The sequence below is a fragment of the Loxodonta africana genome, chromosome 2, assembly GCF_030014295.1.
Source record: "Loxodonta africana isolate mLoxAfr1 chromosome 2, mLoxAfr1.hap2, whole genome shotgun sequence".
NCBI lineage: Eukaryota > Metazoa > Chordata > Mammalia > Proboscidea > Elephantidae > Loxodonta > Loxodonta africana.
The window spans coordinates 16,804,795-16,820,971 of NC_087343.1; the positions used below are offsets into that span (position 1 = coordinate 16,804,795).

Consider the following 16,177-nt stretch of genomic DNA (forward strand, 5'->3'; position numbering starts at 1 on the left):
GAGAAGCCCAGCCAGTGCACGCAGGCAGGGCAGTGACACGGCTGACAGGAGAAGTCACTGGGAGGCAGAGACTGGTTTTGGAGCCGGGAGTGCAGAGTCCCAGCCGGGGAACCTTGGCACTGGGCTTTGGACTGGGAACGGAGGAACTAACCATGGCTTCTGAGACAGCGCAAGCACGGGACGTGGGCCTGACCCTCGGGGGCAATCTCTACCCAGCCAGCGCACACAGTCAATGCACCCCTCGGGAATCTCAGATAAAACAGTCATCCCAAGCAAGATAAGTAACTTTGTCTATATTCCGGGGTGCTACTCTCTCCTATTTATCTGAACCCTCCCCTCCTCTTCCCAGGTGGCTTCATTAACATTGGAATTTCCTGAGCCAGAGAGTGAACTACCGTGCGGTTTTTTTTTTTTTTTTGGTCTTTTCCTAACCCATTCTCCTGGCCTGAGAGAAGCAGCTACAAAAAACCCAGGGACCGAAAATCCTTCCCTAATTGGACTAAAAACACAGAACCAGCTCCAGCCAAGCATATGTGATCCACAGTCTTGGGCTTTCATCCCTACAGGGAACAAGGTGGCTATTATAATGCAAAGGCATTTCTGATAAGGATCGGACTGTAATTGTTTTAGCAGATTACTGGAAAGACAAGTTTCCCAGGTCTGATATCTCTGCATGTCCAACAGAGCCCTCACTGACACACAACAGGGAACTGAGGGCTGAAGCTCCCCCCAGACCACCTAGCCTCCGGCCTTAGGGGTCTAAGGAGGGTGACACCTACCTATCTGTAGAGGTACTTGCACTGGGGGCCTAAGGTACAGTGCAGAGCCCACCCACTAAAGTGCTTTAGGAATAAAGACACAGGCACTTGGGGGAAGCCTGTCAGCATCCTGCCCCCCCTAGAGTGTGAACCCCTGCTGCTACTAGAAGCTGGTGCACACAACTATCACCACTACTTCTCTAGGTGGATAGGCGGCAGTCTGCACCACACACTTGATGACCCAAAATCAGATTCTACTCAAGAATAGTGAATGGACTCTTAGGCTTATATATCTGGTAACAGCCCAAACCAGCTGGTGATAGGACATAAGTGATTCAAGGGCTACAACAGTCAAGACAGTGCAACCTAGTAGCCCATCTATGTATATTGAAAGAAAACAAAACAAGATAAGACTCAGTGAGCAAATATAGACGAAATCACTACAATATCTTAGTGATGGCTTGGAGACAGCAGTCGATATCAAACCACATAAAGAAGCAGACCATGATTGCTTCTACAACTCCCCAAACTAAAGAATCAAAATCTTTCCCAAATGAAGATACAACCCTGGAATTGCCAGATACAGAATATAAAAAACTAATTTACAGAATGCTTCAAGACATCAGGGATGACCTCAGAAATGAAATAAGGCAATCTACAGAAAAAGCCAAGGAACACACTGATAAAGCAGTTGAAGAACTCAAAAAGATTATTCAAGAACATAGTGGAAAAAGTAATAAGTTGCAAGAGTCCATACAGAGACAACATTCAGAAATCCAAAAGATTAACAATAAAATTACAGAATTAGACAACGCAATAGGAAGTCAAAGGAGCAGACTCGAGCAATTGGAATGCAGAGTGGGAGATCTGGAGGACCAGGGAATTGACACCAATATAGCAGGAAAAAAATCAGATAAAAGAATTATAAAAAATGAAGAAACCCTAAGAATCATGTCGGAGTGTATCAAGAAGAATAACTTGTGTGTGGTTGGAGTCCCAGAACAGGGAGGGATAACAGAAAATACAGAGAGAATAGTTGAAGATCTGTTGGCAGAAAACTTCCCTGACATCATGAAAGACGAAAGGATATCTATCCAAGATGCTCATCGAACCCCATTTAAGATTGATCCAAAAAGAAAATCACCAAGACATATTATCACCAAACTTGCCAAAACTAAAGATAAAGAGGAAATTTTCAAAGCAGCCAGGGATAAAAGAAAGGTCTCCTACAAAGCAGAATCAATAAGAATAAGTTCAGACTACTCAGCAGAAACCATGCAGTCAAGAAGGGAATGGGATGACATATATAGAGCAATGAAGGAGAAAAACTGCCAGCCAAGGATCATATATCCAGCAAAACTCTCTCTCAAATATAAAGGCGAAATTAAAACATTTACAGATAAACACAAGCTTAGAGAATTTGCAAAAACCAAACCAAAGCTAAAAAAATAATAAAGGAAATTGGTCAGAAAACCAATAATACCAGATATGAGCACAACACAAGGTCACAGAACACAACATCCTGATATCAACTCTAATAGGGAAATCACAAAAACAAATTAAGATTAATTTTAAAAAGAAAAAAACGCTCAAAAGAGAGAATCATTGAAGTCAATATGTAAAAGATCACAATAATCAAAAAGAGGGACTAAATACAGGTGGCATAGAACTGCCATATGGAGAGGGATACAAGGCGATATAGGACAATACAACTTAGGTTTTTACTTAGAAAAATAGGGGTAAATATTAAGGTAACCACAAAGAGGTAAAACAACTCCATAACTCAAAATAAAAACTAAGAAAAACAAAACGACTCAGCAAACATAAAGTCAAATACTATGAAAATGAGGAACACACAATTTACAAAGAAAAACGCCTCAGCACAAAAAAGTAAGTGGAAAAATGAAATTGTCAACACACATAAAAAGGCATCAAAATGACAGCACTAAACACATACCTATCTATAATTACGCTAAATGTAAATGGACTAAACACACCAATAAAGAGACAGAGAGTCTCAGACTGGATAAAGAAACACGATCTGTCTATATGCTGCCTACAAGAGACACACCTTAGACTTAGAGACACAAACAAACTAAAACTCAGAGGATGGAAAAAAATATATCAAGCAAACAAGCAAAAAAGAAGAGGAGTAGCAATATTAATTTCTGACAAAATAGACTTTAAAGTTAAATCCACCACAAAGGATAAAGAAGGACACTACATAATGATTAAAGGGACAATTGAGCAGGAAGATATAACCATATTAAATATTTATGCACCCAATGACAGGGCTGCAAGATACATAAAACAAACTTTAAAAGAACTGAAAAGTGACATAGACACCTCCACAATTATAGTAGGAGACTTCAACACACCACTTTCGGAGAAGGACAGGACATCCAGTAAGAAGCTCGACAGAGACATGGAAGACCTAATTGCTACAATCAACCAACTTGACCTCATAGACTTATACAGAACTCTCCACCCAACTGCTGCGAAGTATACTTTTTTTCTAGCGCACATGAAACATTCTCCAGAACAGACCACATATTAGGTCATAAAACAAACCTTTGCAGAATCCAAAACATTGAAATATTACAAAGCATCTTCTCAGACCACAAGGCCATAAAAGTGGAAATCAACAACAGAAAAATTAGGGAAAAGAAATCAAATACTTGGAAACTGAACAATACCCTGCTGAAAAAAGAATCGGTTATAGAAGACATTAAGGAGGGAAAAAAGAAATTCATAGAATGCAACGAGAATGAAAACACTTCCTATCAAAACCTCTGGGACACAGCAAAAGCAGGGCTCAGAGGTCAATTTATAACGACAAATGCACAAATACAAAAAGAAGAAAGAGCCAAAATCAGAGAACTGTCCCTACAACTTGAACAAATAGAAAGTGAGCAACAAAAGAATCCATCAGGCACCAGAAGAAAACAAATCATAAAAATTAGAGCTGAACTAAATAAATTAGAGAACAGAAAAACAATTGAAAGAATTAACAAAGCCAAAAGCTGGTTCTTCGAAAAAATTAACAAAATTGAAAAACCATTGGCCAGACTGACTAAAGAAATACAGGAAAGGAAACAAATAACCCGAATAAGGAACAAGAAGGGGCACATCACAACAGACCCAACTGAAATTAAAAGAATCATATCAGATTATCACAAAAAAATTGTACTCTAACAAATTTGCAAACCTTGAAGAAATGGATGAATTCCTAGAAAAACACTACCTACCTAAACTAACACAATCAGAAGTAGAACAACTAAATAGACCCATAACAAAAAAAAAAGAGATTGAAATGGTAATCAAAAAACTCCCAACAAAAAAAAAGCCCTGGCCCAGACGGCTTTACTGCAGAGTTCTACCAAACTTTCAGAGAAGAGTTAATACCACTACTACTAAAGGTATTTCAAGCATAGAAAATGACAGAATGCTGCCTAACTCATTCTATGAAGCCACCATATCCCTGATACCAAAACCAGATAAAGACATCACAAAAAAAGAAAATTACAGACCTATGTCCCTCATGAACATAGATGCAAAAATCCTCAACAAAATTTTAGCCAATAGAATTCAACAACATATCAAAAAAATAATCCACCACGACCAAGTGGGATTTATTTTTTTTTTTTATGCAAGGCTGGTTTAGTATTAAAAAACCATTAATGCAATGTAATCCACCATATACATAAAACAAAACACAAAAACCACATGATCTTATCAATTGATACAGAAAAGGCATTTGACAAAGCTCAACACCCATTCATGATAAAAACTCTCACCAAAATAGGAATTGAAGGAAAATTCCTCAACATAATAAAGGGCATCTATACAAAGTTTTTATATACAAAGCCAACAGCCAACATCACTCTAAATGGAGAGAGCCTGCAAGCATTTCCCTTGAGAACAGGAACCAGACAAGGATGCTCTTTATCACCGCTCTTATTCAACATTGTGCTAGAAGTCCTAGCCAAAGCAATTAGGCTAGACAAAGAAATAAAGGGCATCCGGATTGGCAAGGAGGAAGTAAAATTATCTCTATTTGCAGATGACATGATCTTACACACAGAAAACCCTAAGAAATCCTGCAGAAAACTACTGAAACTAATAGAAGAGTTTGGCAGAGTCTCAGGTTATAAGATAAACATACAAAAATCACTTGGATTCCTCTACATCAACAAAAAGAACATCAAAGAGGAAATCACCAAATCAATACCATTCACAGTAGCCCCCAAGAAGATCAAATACTTAGGAACAGATCTTACCAAAGATGTAAAAGACCTATACAAAGAAAACTACTGCAAGAAACTAAAAAAGGCCTACTTAAGTGGAAAAACATACCTTGCTCATGGATAGGAAAACTTAACATAGTAAAAATGTCTATTCGACCAAAAGCCATCTATATATACAATGCACTTCCGATCCAAATTCCAATGTCATTTTTTAATGTGATGGAGAAATAAACCACCAACTTCATATGGAAGGGAAAGAAGCCTCGGATAAGTAAAGCATTACTGAAAAAGAAGAAAGTGGGAGGCCTCACTCTACCTGATTTTAGAACCTATTATACAGCCACAGTAGTCAAAACAGCCTGGTATTGGTACAACAACAGGCACATAGACCAATGGAACAGAATTGAGAACCCAGATATAAATCCATCCACGTATGAGCAGCTGATATTTGACAAAAGACCAGTGTCAGTTAATTGGGGAAAAGATAGTCTTTTTAACAAATGGTGCTGGCATAACTGGATATCCATTTGCAAAAAATTGAAACAGGACCCATACCTCACACCATGCACAAAAACTAACTCCAAGTGGATCAAAGACCTAAACATAAAGACTAAAACGATAAAGATCATGGAAGAAAAAATAGGGACAACCTTAGGAGCCCTAATACAAGGCATAAACAGAACACAAAATATTACCAAAAATGACAAAGAGAAACCAGATAACTGGGAGCTCCTAAAAATCAAACACCTATGCTCATCTAAAGACTTCACCAAAAGAGTAAAAAGACCACCTACAGATTGGGAAAGAATTTTCAGCTATGACATCTCAGACCAGCGCCTGATCTCTAAAATCTATATGATTCTGTTAAAACTCAACCACAAAAGACAAACAACCCAATCAAGAAGTGCGCAAAGGATATGAACACGCACTTCACTAAAGAAGATATTCAGGCAGCTAACAGATACACGAGAAAATGCTCTCAATCATTAGCCATTAGAGAAATGCAAATTAAAACTACAATGAGATTCCATCTCACTCCAACAAGGCTGGCATTAATCCAAAAAACACAAAATAATAAATGTTGGAGAGGCTGCGGAGGGATTGGAAGTCTTATACACTGCTGGTGGGAATGTAAAATGGTACAACCACTTTGGAAATCTATCTGGCGTTATCTTAAACAGTTAGAAATAGAACTACCATACAACCCAGAAATCCTACTCCTCGGAATATACCCTAGAGAAATAAGAGCCTTCACAAAAACAGATATATGCACACCCATGTTTATTGCAGCTCTGTTTACAATAGCAAAAAGCTGGAAGCAACCAAGGCGTCCATCAACGGATGAATGGTTAAATAAATTGTGGTATATTCACACAATGGAATACTATGCATCGATAAAGAACAGTGACGAATCTGTGAAACATTTCATAACATGGACGAACCTGGAAGGCATTATGCTGAGTGAAATTAGTCAGAGGCAAAAGGACAAATATTGTATAAGACCACTATTATAAGATCTTGAGAAATAGTATAAACTGAGAAGAACACATACTTTTGTGGTTACGAGGGGGGGAGGGAGGGAGGGTGGGAGATGGTTATTTACTGATTAGATAGTAGATAAGAACTACTTTTGGTGAAGGGAAGGACAATACTCAATACACGGAAGGTCAGCTCAAATGGAGTGGACCAAAAGCAAAGAAGTTTCCGGGATAAAATGAATGCTTCAAAGGTCAGCGGAGCAAGGGCGGGAGTTTGGGGACTATGGCTTAAGGGGACTTCTAAGTCAATTGGCAAAATAATACTATTATAAAAACATTCTGCATCCCACTTTGAAGTGTGGCATCTGGGGTCTTAAATGCTAACAAGCGGCCATCTAAGATGCATCAATTGGTCTCAACCCACCTGGATCAAAGGAGAATGAAGAACACCAAGGTCACACGACAACTATGAGCCCAAGAGACAGAAAGGGCCAGATGAACCAGAGACTTACATCATCCTGAGACCAGAAGAACTAGATGGTGCCCGGCCACAACCAATGACTGCCCTGACAGGGAGCACAACAGAGAACCCCTGAGGGAGCAGGAGATCAGTGGAATGCAGACCCCAAATTCTCATAAAAAGACCAGACTTAATGGTCTGACTGAGACTAGAGGATTCCCGGCGGTCATAGTCCCCAAACTTTCTGTTGGCCCAGGACAGGAACCATTCCCCAAGACAACTCATCAGACATGGAAGGGACTGGACAATGGGTTGGAGAGAGATGCTGATGAAGAGTGAGCTACTTGTATCAGGTGGACACTTGAGACTGTGTTGGCATCTCCTGTCTGGAGGGGAGATGGGATGGTAGAGAGGGTTAGAAACTGGCAAAATTTGCACGAAACGAGAGACTGGAAGGGCTGACTCATTAGGGGGAGAGTAAGTGGAAGTATGGAGTAAGGTGTATATAAGCTTATATGTGACAGACTGACTTGATTTGTAAACGTTCACTTAAAGCTCAATAAAAATTATTTTTAAAAAAATATGTAATTCTCACAACAACAACAAAAAGAAACGGGTTCGTGGAATGGTGCTGCTCTGAGCTGTAGGTGTTGCCAGGGCTTAATTAAACATGTAAGAAAATCAAGGCCATCACGTCAAACAACTTACTAAAGCAAACCACTAATGTCCAACTATGACAACCAGATTTTGAATATTTTCCAGTACTTTACGTAGGTAAAATAAAGATTAAAAAATTAAAATAAATTTAAAACAAAAACTCTCAAAAGATGCTACCAAAGCTATGTTGTTAAAAAAAAAACCAAACCCCATGTCGTCGAGTCGATTCCGACTCAGAGCAACCCTATGGGACAGAGTAGAACTGCCCCATAGAGTTCCCAGAGTGTCTGATGGATTACGAACTGCCAACGTTTTGGTTAGTGGCCATAGCTCTTAACCACTATGCCACCAGGGTTTACATTGTTGCCCTCAAATCGGTTTCCACTCATAGCGACCCTATATGCAACAGAACAAAACACTGCTGGGTCCTGTGCTATCCTCACAATCGTTGCTTTGTTTGAGCTCATCATTGCAGCCAATGCGTCAGTCCATTTCATTGAAGGTCTTCCTCTTTTTCCCTGACCCTCTACAAGCATGATGTCCTTCTTCAGGGACTGGTCCCTCCTGATAACACGTCCAAAGTATGTGAGACCAAGTCTCGCCACCCTTACTTCCAAGGAGCATTCTGACTACTTATTCCAAGACAGAGGGCGGAGCACAGGTCGCAGGAGCAAAATGTTCCCCCTCCTCCTGATAGCATTCCCTTCACTTCCTACTGTAGGATCCAGATTGTTCTGGGGCTGGGTGGAGGCTTAAATGTGGAAGGTATTGAACATAAGGAGCCCTGGCAGCACGGTGGTCAAGAGCTCGGCTGCTACCAAAAGGTTGGCAGTCCAAATCCACCAGTTGCTCCTTTGGAAATCCTATGGGCCAGTTCTACTCTGTCCTATAGGGTCACTATAAGTCAGAATTGACCTGAGAGCAACAGGGTTTGGGCTTATTGAACACTAAAAAAAAAAAAAAAATCAAGCCCATTGCTGTCAACTCCAACTCACAGTGACACTATATTATAGGACAGACTAGAAGTACCCCCATAGGGTTTCCAAGGCTGTAAATCTTTACAGAAGCAGATCACCACATCTTTCTCCTGTGGAGCAGCTGGTGGGTTTGAATCACCGACCTTTCAGTTAGCAGCCAACCACTTAACCACTGTGCCACAAAGGACCCTTGTATTGAACATAAGGTAGGGGATTTCATAGTTCTTATGTAAGTTCTGGTCAGAATGCCCATTTTCACTACTGATTTGAGCTCACTTTTAGATAACTACAATAAAATTAAAATAACACATCATGAATTCAACTATAATCACCTGCAAGACACTATGAAAGCTTACTGGGAAAGTTAGCAAAGGATACCCTGTACTTTTCATTTGATATGGTGGTTATTATTCAGTGAGTATCATAATATCCATTTCTGAGCTATGCTGGAGTCTCCAGTGTTTCCAATACCCATGATGTCAGGCAGTATGACATCAATTACTGGCTCTAAAATTCTCTCAGCCAAATAGGTCTTCATTCTTTTAAGTTGTCATAGAACCCCAAGAGTCTCAAGTACTAGATAATTGGTTCTGGTATGGTAATGATTAAAAATCAAATGATATTTGCATCTCTATTCTTACTCCTTCTACTCTTGATTTTTTTTTTTTTTATCATGATTGCTACATGTTCTTGGGCAGTTTACAAGTATAAGTGGATTTTAGTTGGTGTTTCAGAGAGATCAGGCTTGTGTATAAGCAAAATAATCAACCAGTCTGTAAGAAGTATTTTTGAGGCATCAGTATATTATTTTCCAAAAAAGTACTCGCCTCTTCATTTGCTGAAAACTGGGTGCCTTTTAATGGTAGGGGATTATACACCAATGAAGCTTAAAATGAAATTACACAAAGGGAAACATAAGGCATAGTTTGAAGTCACATTAAAGAACAAACCAGGTGATATTCACTTTCTTTTCTGAGGAACAAGGAAGGAGGGGAGGGGTACTCTCTCATGCTTAGCAAATAAGACCAGTTTTAGGCATTTTCCAGCCACCAACATCTTACTTCTTGACTCTGTCTCACTATACCTTTCCTTGGCAGGAGATCTTGAACATTACAGGAGTATCCTGTGCTATAGTTTTCTGCAGTTTTTATTTCAAATTGACATTGTGGAGGAAATACATCCAGCAGCCCAGCAGACTGAGTATCCTTATAGAGAATCCATGCTTACGGGCTCATACAATTCTGGTTGGAGAAGGATTACAGAGAAGAAAGAAACATCCTATGCTTGGCCTTTCTGTGCCTTGCCCTCCCTGTGGCCTTGAGTACGATAACACAGGCTAAGCGTTCTGTGTTGTAGGAAAGACAAGGCCAGGTGACCTAGAGACCCTTTGTAGGAGTGTTTCACACAGTTCTACCAGGAGGCTTACCTTCAGAGGCAACACCTCTTTGTTGATAGAAAAGAAGGAAGCCATGGCTTTGGTCCAGGAACAAAGACCGGCCACGTTCCCACATACACGTTTAGCTGTTTCGATGTTGTAGTCTGCCATTTCAAAGTAAGGATTCAAAAATTCTATCACTTCTTCATTGATTGTGTCTTTCGGGAATTGCTATGAAAGAAAGCAGTAAAATAAAGTCAAAATATTTCTCTCTAGGAAGTCATTATATTCACATTTACCATTTAGTTTGGAACTATGGAGCAGCCAAAGTTAAACGAATGACGTCATACTTTGCCAATATTTCAGAATACTATGCAAAAGTCGTGGGGTAACAACATACTACGAAGTGATAGTAAAGAAGTCTGTTACAGTACACTTGACCTTTCATAGACAAGAGATGCCAACCCTGAAGAAATTCTCTGGGATTCATACAAAGAGTAAATTATTTAAGTGATGAACATTAATATAGTTATTAGAATTTCCAAAGCAATAAAAATTTCATGTCATTAATTCTAAATAGACGAATTACAAAATTCATAAAATCAACAATGAAAAACAAACACACACAGATATATTCAGCTTAAGGACATATATATTTAGCATTTAAAAACCAAAACAAACAAACCCATTGCCATCAAGTTGATTTCGACATATAGCAACCCTATAACACAGAGTAGAACTGCCCCACAGTGTTTCCAAGGAGCACCTAGTGGATTCGAACGGTCGACCTTTTGATTAGCAGCCCAATAATTAACCACTATGCAACAAGGGTTTCCATATTTAGCATTTAGGGGCAATGAAATGCTAAATAATTCAGACAGAACTACTATTAAATTCACCTGAAGTGTGAAGATAATAACTTGGACATTAGGCCTTAAGGGCAGTGAATTATTTTTTAATCATAGAACTATCAAGAATATGAAAGAATTATTATTATCTTCTGAGGGTATAAAATTTAAAAGTAGTAACAGAATGAATTAAGAATGTCTTCCTACATCTAAAGGAAAGACTACTCAAACAATGAAATTGTAGCTTTTAAAAGTGGTCTTTGATCACTTAAAAGAGGATGATTAAATACTTTCAAAGTAGAAATGAATTTAACACCTAAATAATTCAGTAAAACAAGCCTTCACGGAACACACAGAACATAGGATAGAACACACTTTCATTCAGACCTCTTTTAACTCATTTCTTTTATGAGAAGTGAACAAGAGAGAAGTCAGAAGCAAAACCCAAAAGAATGTCTGGGAACAACATAAAGACAAATAGCAAAGTAACTTTCAAAAGCAGTATTGTCCCAGATGAACAAGACAGGTTCCTGGGGTCACCTGCCAGGATTCTACTCAAAGCCCAATTACGTTTTCACATTTTTCTGTGAAAACATTTTGAACCCCCCCTCCCCCACAACGACTGCCATACCACACCACACACAGAGTTAATCAAAACCTCCTCTCCACTCAACTAACATATTAGACCTCCACTGTGGCACTTATATCATTGTTGTTGTTGTCGTCTGCTGACAACTTGATTACAACTCATAACAATGTGATCAAAAATAAACCAAACCTGGGCGGGGCCAAGATGGCGGACTAGGTGGACGCTACCGCGGATCCCTCTTGCAACAAAGACTCGGAAAAACGAGTGAATCGATCACATACATAACAATCTACGAACCCTGAACAATAAACACAGATTTAGAGACGGAGAACAAACAAATACGGAGAGGCAGCGATTGTTTTCAGAGCCTGGAGCCAGCATACCAGTCAGGCGACCTTCGACGCACAATTTGGGGCAAAGCCCAGGGGGGCAGACGGCACAAACAAGGGGCCTAGCCCTAGCCCCCGAACTCATTCCGGGAGGTGGCCCAGCCGGTTCTCACGGGCGGCGTGGCGGCACAGCCGGTGGGAAAAGTCCCCGGGAGGCAGTGACGGGTCTTGGAGCTGGGAGAGCAGCGTCCCAGCCGGGGAGCCGTCCCACCGGGATTTAGGAGGGGACCAGGCGCAGGGAGCTGCACCACCCCCCGAACTAAGCCCGGGAGGGGGCCCAGCCGGTTCGCGCAAGTGGCGTGGCGACGCAGCCGGTAGGAGGAGTCCCCGGGAGGCAGTGACTGGTCCTGGAGCGGGGAGAGCAGCGTCCCAGCCGGGGAGCTGTCCAGCCGGGATTTTGGTGGGGCAGGAGCGCGGGGAGCAGCTCCACCCCCCTGAACTGACCCCGGGGGGGGCCCAGGTGGTTCGCGTGGGCGGCGTGGTGACGCAGCCGGTGGAAGAAGGCCCCGGGAGACAGTGACGGGTATTGGAGCAGGGAGAGTTGCGTCCCAGCCGGGACGCACGGTCGCAGCGTAGGCGCGGGGAACTGCTCCACTCGCCTGAGCTGACCCCGGGGGGGGCCCAGCCAGTTCGCGGAGGCGGCACGGCGACGCGGAAGGCGGGACGGGGAGTCCCCGGGAGGCAGCGACTGATTTTGGAGTCGGGAGTGCACCGCCCCAGGCTGGCAGCTGAGGATCTGACTGTGACTCCAGTGGGCCAGACCCCCCGAGGGCAATCTCCACACAGACAGCACACATAGGCCACGCGCCCCACGGAAATCTCAGATATAATAGTCATTCCAAGCAAGACAAGCAACTCTGGCTATATTCTGAGGTGCTACTCTCCTATCTCTCTGATCCCTCCCCCACCCTCCCCAGGCGGCTTCATTAACATCCGAATAGCCTGAGCCAGAGGGACAACTCTGATAGGGATCTGACTGCATTTTTTTTTTAGAGGATTTTCTGGAAAAACTAGATTCCCACTGATGGCTCGAAGACAGCAGTCCATATCAAACCACATAAAGAAGCAGACCATGACAGCTTCTCCAACCCCCCAAACAAAAGAATCAAAATCTTTCCCAAATGAAGATACAATCCTGGAATTATCAGATACAGAATATAAAAAACTAATTTACAGAATGCTTCAAGACATCACAAACGAAATAAGGCAAACTGCAGAAAAAGCCAAGGAACACACTGATAAAACTGTTGAACAACTCAAAAAGATTATTCAAGAACATAGTGGAAAAATCAATAAGTTGCAAGGATCCATAGAGAGACAGCATGTAGAAATCCAAAAGATTAACAATAAAATTACAGAATTAGACAACGCAATAGGAAGTCAGAGGAGCAGACTCGAGCAATTAGAATGCAGACTGGGACATCTGGAGGACCAGGGAATCAACACCAGCATAGCTGAAAAAAAATCAGATAAAAGAATTTAAAAAAATGAAGAAACCCTAAGAATCATGTGGGACTCTATCAAGAAGGATAACTTGCAGGTGATAGGAGTCCCAGACAGGGAGGGGGGACAGAAAACACAGAGAAAATAGTTGAAGAACTCCTGACACAAAACTTCCCTGACATCATGAAAGACGAAAGGATATCTATCCAAGATGCTCATCGAAACCCATTTAAGATTGATCCAAAAAGAAAAACACCAAGACATATTATCATCAAGCTCGCCAAAACCAAAGATAAACAGAAAATTTTAAAAGCAGCCGGGGAGAAAAGAAAGGTTTCCTTCAAGGGAGAATCAATAAGAATAAGTTCAGACTACTCAGCAGAAACCATGCAGGCAAGAAGGGAATGGGACGACATATACAGAGCACTGAAGGAGAAAAACTGCCAGCCAAGGATCATATATCCAGCAAAACTCTCTCTGAAATATGAAGGCGAAATTAAGATATTTACAGATAAACACAAGTTTAGAGAATTTCCAAAAACCAAACCAAAGCTACAAGAAATACTAAAGGATATTGTTTGGTCAGAAAACCAATAGTATCAGGTACCAGCACAATACAACGTCACAAAACAGAACGTCCTGATATCAACTCAAATAGGGAAATCACAAACACAAACAAATTAAGATTAATTAAAATAAATAAATAAATACACATAACAGGGAATCATGGAAGTCAATAGGTAAAAGATCACAATAATCAAAAAGAGGGACTAAATACAGGAGGCATTGAACTGCCATATGGAGAGTGATACAAGGCGATATAGAACAATACAAGTTAGGTTTTTACTTAGAAAAATAGGGGTAAATAATAAGGTAACCACAAAAATGTATAACAACTCCATAACTCAAGATAAAAGCCAAGAAAAATGTAACGACTCAACTAACATAAAGTCAAACACTATGAAAATGAGGCTCTCACAATTTACTAAGAAAAACGTCTCAGCACAAAAAAGTATGTGGAAAAATGAAATTGCCAACAACACACATGAAAAGGCATCAAAATGACAACACTAAACACTTATTTATCTATAATTACGCTGAATGTAAATGGACTAAATGCACCAATAAAGAGACAAAGAGTCACAGACTGGATAAAGAAACACTATCCATCTATATGCTGCCTACAAGAGACACACATTAGACTTAGAGACACAAACAAACTAAAACTCAAAGGATGGAAAAAAATATATCAAGCAAACAATAAGCAAAAAAGAAGAGGAGTAGCAATATTAATTTCTGACAAAATAGACTTTAGATTTAAATCCACCACAAAGGATAAAGAAGGACACTATATAATGATAAAAGGGACAATTGATCAGGAAGACATAACCATATTAAATATTTATGCACCCAATGACAGGGCTGCAAGATACATAAAACAAACTTTAACAGAATTGAAAAGTGAGATACACACCTCCACAATTATAGTAGGAGACTTCAACACACCACTATCGGAGAAGGACAGGACATCCAGGAAGAAGCTCAACAGAGACACGGAAGACCTACTTACAACAATCAACCAACTTGACCTCATTGACTTATACAGAACTCTCCACCCAACTGCTGCAAAGTATACTTTTTTTTCTAGTGCACATGGAACATTCTCTAGAATAGACCACATATTAGGTCATAAAACAAACCTTTGCAGAGTCCAAAACATCAAAATATTACAAAGCATCTTCTCAGACCACAAGGCAATAAAACTAGAAATCAATAACAGAAAAACTAGGAATAAGAAATCAAATACTTGGAAAATGAACAATACCCTCCTGAAAAAAGACTGGGTTATAGAAGACATCAAGGAGGGAATAAGGAAATTCATAGAATGCAACGAGAATGAAAATACTTCCTATCAAAACCTCTGGGACACAGCAAAACCAGTGCTCAGAGGCCAATTTATATCAATAAATGCACACATACAAAAAGAAGAAAGAGCCAAAATCAGAGAACTGTCCCTACAACTTAAACAAATAGAAAGTGAGCAACAAAAGAATCCATCAGGCACCAGAAGAAAACAAATCATAAAAATTAGAGCTGAACTAAATGAATTAGAGAACAGAAAAACAATTGAAAGAATTAACAAAGCCAAAAGCTGGTTCTTCGAAAAAATTAACAAAATTGATAAACCACTGGCTAGACTGACTAAAGAAATACAGGAAAGGAAACAAATAACCCGAAGAAGAAACGAGAAGGACCACATCACAACAGAATCAAATGAAATTAAAAGAATCATTTCAGATTACTACGAAAAATTGTACTCTAACAAATTTGAAAACCTAGAAGAAATGGATGAATTCTTGGAAAAACACTACCTACCTAAACTAACGCATTCAGAAGTAGAACAACTAAATAGACCCATAACAAAAAAAGAGATTGAAACGGTAATCAAAAAACTCCCAACAAAAAAAAAAGCCCTGGCCCGGATGGCTTCACTGCAGAGTTCTACCAAACTTTCAGAGAAAAGTTAACACCACTACTACTGAAGGTATTTCAAAGCATAGAAAAGGACGGAATACTACCCAACTCCTTCTATGAAGCCACCATCTCCCTGATACCAAAACCAGGTAAAGACATTACAAAAAAAGAAAATTACAGACCTATATCCCTCATGAACATAGATGCAAAAATCCTCAACAAAATTCTAGCCAATAGAATCCAACAACACATCAAAAAAATAATTCACCATGATCAAGTGGGATTTAAACCAGGTATGCAAGGCTGGTTTAATATCAGAAAAACCATTAATGTAATCCATCACATAAATAAAACAAAAGATAAAAATCACATGATCTTATCGATTGATGCAGAAAAGGCATTTGACAAAGTCCAACACCCATTTATGATAAAAACTCTTACCAAAATAGGCATTGAAGGAAAATTCCTCAACATAATAAAG

The 16,177-nt window shown here is 40.0% G+C and overlaps 1 protein-coding gene across 1 annotated transcript in view; it reads right to left on the reverse strand.

Annotated features, from left to right (window-relative positions):
* The window catches only part of DNAH5 (dynein axonemal heavy chain 5), a 280,971-nt gene that overhangs the window by 74,734 nt on the left and 190,060 nt on the right, over positions 1 to 16,177 (reverse strand). Inside the window, exon 60 of the mRNA XM_064279684.1 lies at positions 10,004 to 10,183. Coding sequence (XP_064135754.1) covers positions 10,004 to 10,183 — 180 coding nt within the window. The remainder of the gene's footprint in view (positions 1 to 10,003; positions 10,184 to 16,177) is intronic.